The sequence below is a fragment of the Micropterus dolomieu genome, linkage group LG19 (assembly GCF_021292245.1).
Source record: "Micropterus dolomieu isolate WLL.071019.BEF.003 ecotype Adirondacks linkage group LG19, ASM2129224v1, whole genome shotgun sequence".
Lineage (NCBI taxonomy): Eukaryota > Metazoa > Chordata > Actinopteri > Centrarchiformes > Centrarchidae > Micropterus > Micropterus dolomieu.
Window position 1 is genome coordinate 33,065,952 of NC_060168.1, and position 5,886 is coordinate 33,071,837.

General features: G+C 43.6%; 1 protein-coding gene across 1 annotated transcript in view; it reads right to left on the reverse strand.

Moving 5' to 3' along the window:
• Nucleotides 1-3,828: 3,828 nt before the first annotated feature.
• The window catches only part of LOC123957885 (MRN complex interacting protein), an 8,751-nt gene continuing 6,693 nt past the window's right edge, over nucleotides 3,829-5,886 (reverse strand). The window contains exons 6-7 of the mRNA XM_046030979.1: nucleotides 5,791-5,854; nucleotides 3,829-4,346 (exon numbers count right to left, since the gene is read on the reverse strand). Coding sequence (XP_045886935.1) covers nucleotides 4,005-4,346; nucleotides 5,791-5,854 — 406 coding nt within the window. The 3' untranslated portion in view covers nucleotides 3,829-4,004. The remainder of the gene's footprint in view (nucleotides 4,347-5,790; nucleotides 5,855-5,886) is intronic.

Consider the following 5,886-nt stretch of genomic DNA (forward strand, 5'->3'; position numbering starts at 1 on the left):
GTGACTGTATGTATGTGTGTGACTGTATGTGTGTGTGACTGTATGTATGTGTGACTGTATGTATGTGTGTGACTGTATGTATGTGTGTGACTGTATGTGTGTGTGACTGTATGTATGTGTGACTGTATATGTGTGACTGTATGTATGTGTGTGACTGTATGTATGTGTGACTGTATGTTTGTGTGACTGTATGTATGTGTGTGTGACTGTATGTATGTGTGACTGTATGTATGTGTGTGACTGTATGTGTGTGTGACTGTATGTATGTGTGACTGTATGTATGTGTGTGACTGTATGTATGTGTGACTGTATATGTGTGACTGTATGTATGTGTGTGACTGTATGTGTGTGTGTGACTGTATGTATGTGTGACTGTATGTATGTGTGACTGTATGTATGTGTGTGACTGTATGTGTGTGTGACTGTATGTATGTGTGACTGTATATGTGTGACTGTATGTATGTGTGTGACTGTATGTATATGTGTGACTGTATGTATGTGTGACTGTATGTATGTGTGTGACTGTATGTATGTGTGTGACTGTACGTATGTGTGACTGTATGTATGTGTGTGACTGTACGTATGTGTGACTGTATGTGTGTGTGACTGTATGTATGTGTGTGACTGTATGTTTGTGTGACTGTATGTATGTGTGACTGTATGTGTGTGACTGTATGTTTGTGACTGTATGTGTGTGACTGTATATATGTGTGTGTGTGTGAATGTATATATATGTATGTGTGACTGTATGTATGTGTGTGACTGTATGTGTGTGTGACTGTATGTATGTGTGTGACTGTATGTGTGTGTGACTGTATGTATGTGTGACTGTATGTATGTGTGTGACTGTATGTATGTGTGTGACTGTATGTGTGTGTGACTGTATGTATGTGTGACTGTATATGTGTGACTGTATGTATGTGTGTGACTGTATGTATATGTGTGACTGTATGTATGTGTGACTGTATGTATGTGTGTGACTGTATGTATGTGTGTGACTGTACGTATGTGTGACTGTATGTATGTGTGTGACTGTACGTATGTGTGACTGTATGTGTGTGTGACTGTATGTATGTGTGTGACTGTATGTTTGTGTGACTGTATGTATGTGTGACTGTATGTGTGTGACTGTATGTTTGTGACTGTATGTGTGTGACTGTATATATGTGTGTGTGTGTGAATGTATATATATGTATGTGTGACTGTATGTATGTGTGTGACTGTATGTGTGTGTGACTGTATGTATGTGTGTGACTGTATGTGTGTGTGACTGTATGTATGTGTGACTGTATGTATGTGTGTGACTGTATGTATGTGTGTGACTGTATGTATGTGTGACTGTATGTATGTGTGACTGTATGTATGTGTGACTGTATGTGTGTGTGACTGTATGTTTGTGTGACTGTATGTTTGTGTGTGACTGTATGTATATGTGTGACTGTGTGTATGTGTGTGACTGTATGTATGTGTGACTGTATGTATGTGTGTGACTGTATGTATGTGTGACTGTATGTATGTGTGTGACTGTATGTATGTGTGTGACTGTATGTATGTGTGTGACTGTATGTATGTGTGACTGTGTGTGTGTGACTGTATGTATATGTGTGACTGTATGTATGTGTGTGACTGTATGTATGTGTGTGACTGTATGTATGTGTGTGACTGTATGTATGTGTGACTGTATGTATGTGTGACTGTATGTTTGTGTGACTGTATGTATGTGTGTGACTGTATGTATGTGTGTGACTGTATGTATGTGTGAGACTGTATGTATGTGTGTGACTGTATGTATGTGTGTGACTGTATGTTGTTGGACCGTGACTTTAAATTACCCTTTTTAAAATATGTGTAGTTCTTGGTCCTGCGTGTTCTTTCATGAAGCAATAGGAGAAGATGTTTTTGGTCCAAGTTAATCAGTTTTATTACAAGTAAATGAATAAAGCTTACAGAGCTCCGGGTCGATCTTCCTTTCTCTGACAAACAAGCTATATCAGTTCATGAAGTCTGACTGACTATCTCTCCCTGACCCAGTGTTTTAATATACATCGTCATAAAACAATAAAACAAAAGTGTGATTTGTGTGTGTGAAAAGTGATTTCATTTTCCAACAGGACTTGGCACCTGCACACAGTGCCAAAGCTACCAGTACCTGGTTTAAGGACCATGGTATCCCTGTTTTTAATTGGCCAGCAAACTGGCCTGACCTTAACCCTATAGAAAATCTATGGGGTATTGTGAAGAGGAAGATGCGATACGCCAGACCCAACAATGCAGAAGAGCTGAAGGCCACTATCAGAGCAACCTGGGCTCTCATAACACCTGAGCAGTGCCACAGACTGATGGACTCCATGCCACGCCGCATTGCTGCAGTAATTCAGGCAAAAGGAGCCCCAACTAAGTATTGAGTGCTGTACATGCTCATACTTTTCATGTTCATATTTTTCAGTTGGCCAAAATTTCTAAAAATCCTTTTTTTGGATTGGTCTTAAGTAATATTCTAATTTTCGGAGATACTGAATTTGGGATTTTCATTAGTTGTCAGTTTTAATCATCACAATTAAATAAAATAAACATTTGAAATATATCAGTCTGTTTGTAATGAATGAATATAATATCCAAGTTTCACTTTTTGAATGGAATTACTGAAATAAAATCAACTTTTTGACGATATTCTAATCACATGACCAGAACCTGTATTATAATGAGATGTTGGCTCGCTATAACACCACAGAGGAAGAGTGGACGGTTCTTCCTCTGTGGTGCCTGAGCCGTTATGTTGCAGTATTGTATATAATGAGGGTCCCGTTAGTTACAGAGACAGTGGAGAAGCTGTGAACCTGAGATTCAGCAAAACCACATTTAATCTAAATTGGATGTTATAAAGCAAACAGCGGTGGATCAGTGCTAACGTTAGCTGGCTGTTCCTGCCTGCATCACTAGTAGAAACAAATCGCTCCACATTAGCTTTGTACCATTACATCCTTTCTCAAATCAACACTTTGACATAATACTGTTGGTTATCAAAAAATGAGTTAATAACATTAAATTAACATTAAATTGCTTAAAGTTATTGTTGTAAAGAATCAGGAAACTACGAGAGAGAAATCCACCACATGGTTCACGTGGTAAATGTTTCAGCAGCCAAGAGACTTCTGAAGACCTGCAGACCCCCGTTCATCATCTTTTACTGTACCACTGATGGACTCGCCCACAATGCACTGCGAACAGGAAGCACGAAACACATGACCTCACTAAAAGGCATGCAAACTGGTCAGGGGTAAAAAAGATGAGGGACGGTGGAAAAGCGTCTGTTTGAGCTCACGTTTCATAGATAACGTTCATCCGTCTCCTGCAACAAGATACAGACACGCCCCCCCCCGTGACATCAGCAGCCAATCAGACAGAGATCAGTTACCGTGGAAACACAGGTGTTAGTTCAGAAGTGTTCCCGTGCACTGACCCACATGAGTCTAGTCTAAGTCTGATCCTGGTCCTTCTCAGACCAGTAGAACCAGTAAACCTGATCCAGGCTGCGCTCTTCAGGTGTGCAGAGACTCTGATGAGGAGTGGACTCACCTGAGCCCCCGAGAGGTCGACCCCTCCACTGGTGCCCTCCAGCCCGGGGACCAGGACCGGGGTCCCCCGTCGGGACAGCAGTGGCCAACAGGTCTGAGGGAGGCGGCTCTGTACCCTCACCTGCCTGAAGGTAAGACCCCGTCCTCCCCTGTGCTGTTTGGTCCTTGTGTTTGATGTCACTGCTGACCTCTGACCTCTGATCCTGTTGTTTAATAATCTGTTAGCATCAATCAATACTTTTAACTCATTGACTCCTGTCTCCACCTTCTGATCTTTATTAGTCACATGTTGCTCTGATCGATAAACACATCAGGACTGAACCTGAAACTACTGATCTGATCAATAGATCTGGTCACATGTTGAATGTTTGCAACAAGCCATCAGAAACAGGTTTTCACATAAATCCATCTCTCCATTTCTCCCCTGGATTAACTGATGAACTGATCAGCTGTCAGAAACTCGTCAAAGCTGAACTCTTCTCCACTCTCGAACATGGAGGAAACAGGAAGCAGGGGGCGGGTCCTGGCGAGGGCCGGAGTCTGGTTAGTGTCATTACAGGGCAGAGAGGCAGCTCCGCCCATGTGATGACTCCTCCCACTAGCTGAAGGCCCCTCCCCCTCCGCCTTCACCTGGCAGTCAGAACTGAGGAAACGAGCCCAACTACTGACTGGACCAGTACTCTCACAGCCGGGGTTAATGCTCTTCTTACTGGGAGGACCGTTGGTCCTGGTTCTGGCTGAGGCCGGTTTCTTCAGACTGGACCAGTTGGACTGTAGACAGAAGAAGTCAGAGTGTTTAAAGGATCAGTACCGTGGAGTTCCTCAGGGAAACCCCCTGGACCCTCTGTTAGATTTAAAAGGAACAGTTCAATATGAAGGAGAATGAAGGGGCCAGTCCCCCCATCCATAATCCAGGTCCCTCACCGCCCCCCCATTAAAAAAATAAAAATAAAAGATGTTGGCTATGTGCCCTGAATATTGTTGATTGTTGTTACTGTTATTAAAAACAGGAAGAGCAAAATTATCTGACTCCCTGCTGACTCAACACACACGACTTCCCTCCTCGTTTGTGTCTATGTTTGAGGAAGTAACCTCTTTGAATGTGATCGTGGTGCCTTTTCACCAAAACCCAACTATGCGACATCACGTATGATCAGCAGAAATGTCACCACAGATCGCCACGTTAACTTCAGCAGCTCACAGTCCCACACAGAGCGGGGCTGCGCCTCCGTTTGTAACGTTACATTTTTATATTGAAACTCTACATGTCACGTTACCGCTTGGGCCGCGAATCAGCTGCTGGACGCATGGTTGCTTTTAGGGTAAAAGGGTGTAAAGACTGTGATAACAAGGCGTCGACAGCGGATTCCTCAGAGAAATGAACGCTTTTAAGAGAATTTATATAATGAAAGAGAGCGTCCGTTTTCCAGAGTTCACACAGTAAACGCCATGTGGGTGGAATTTTACAGATGATACTCTGACTTCTCGTTCCTGTGAAGACAGCAAGCTGCTGAAGAGTTACGATCCGTCACGTCCAGTCGCTGTGGACTAAACTGGCTGCTTTTAATGTTGCAGAACAAAGTTTTGTGCAAGTTTAAACTCGTATTGTAAAATATTTGGTGTAAACTCGCCTTAAAAACGTCCACCTCAACAAACGCCCCCCCAGGAGCAGCTCAGCAACCCCCTTTCCAAAACATTGCCTCCAGCGCCCCCCGTCATCCTCTGAACGCCCCGGCTGAGAAACTCTGCTCTACGCTAACCTTTCTCCCATGATGCACTCTCTCCTCTACTTTTTCTCCCTCTGTATGCAACCTCATCCCATTATTGCATGTTACTAACACAACTTCTCCCCTTTCTGGTAGTCTTGTGCTTTCTCGTCCCTCTCCTCTCTCCTCCTATCACTTCCTGCAGGTGTTTCTGGCTCTGGAGCTGTGGAGTCTGGATCTGTGGTGGACACAGGGGCCCAAATACCGTCAAAGCTTTTTAAAATACAGAATCATCACTTCTTCACTGAGAGAAATCACTCTACTGTGATTGGTGCATCGCGGCTTTGCAGCATGTGGGACTTGTAGTTTTTTTTTTTTTTTATAAATCAGAGACGGATCCATCAGCAGCACCAGCGCCACACGTCCACGTTCCTGCTCTATGACTTTACATCTCTGTTAGCTTAGCACAAAGACTCCACACCTGTCACTGAACTAAATCAGCATGTTACCTGTTCAGGTGTCCAGCCGTCCTGTCCTCCGCTGTCAGTGCATCCTTCTCTTCTCTTCCTCTTCCTGCCAGGACACCGGGGGGGGGGGGGGGGGGG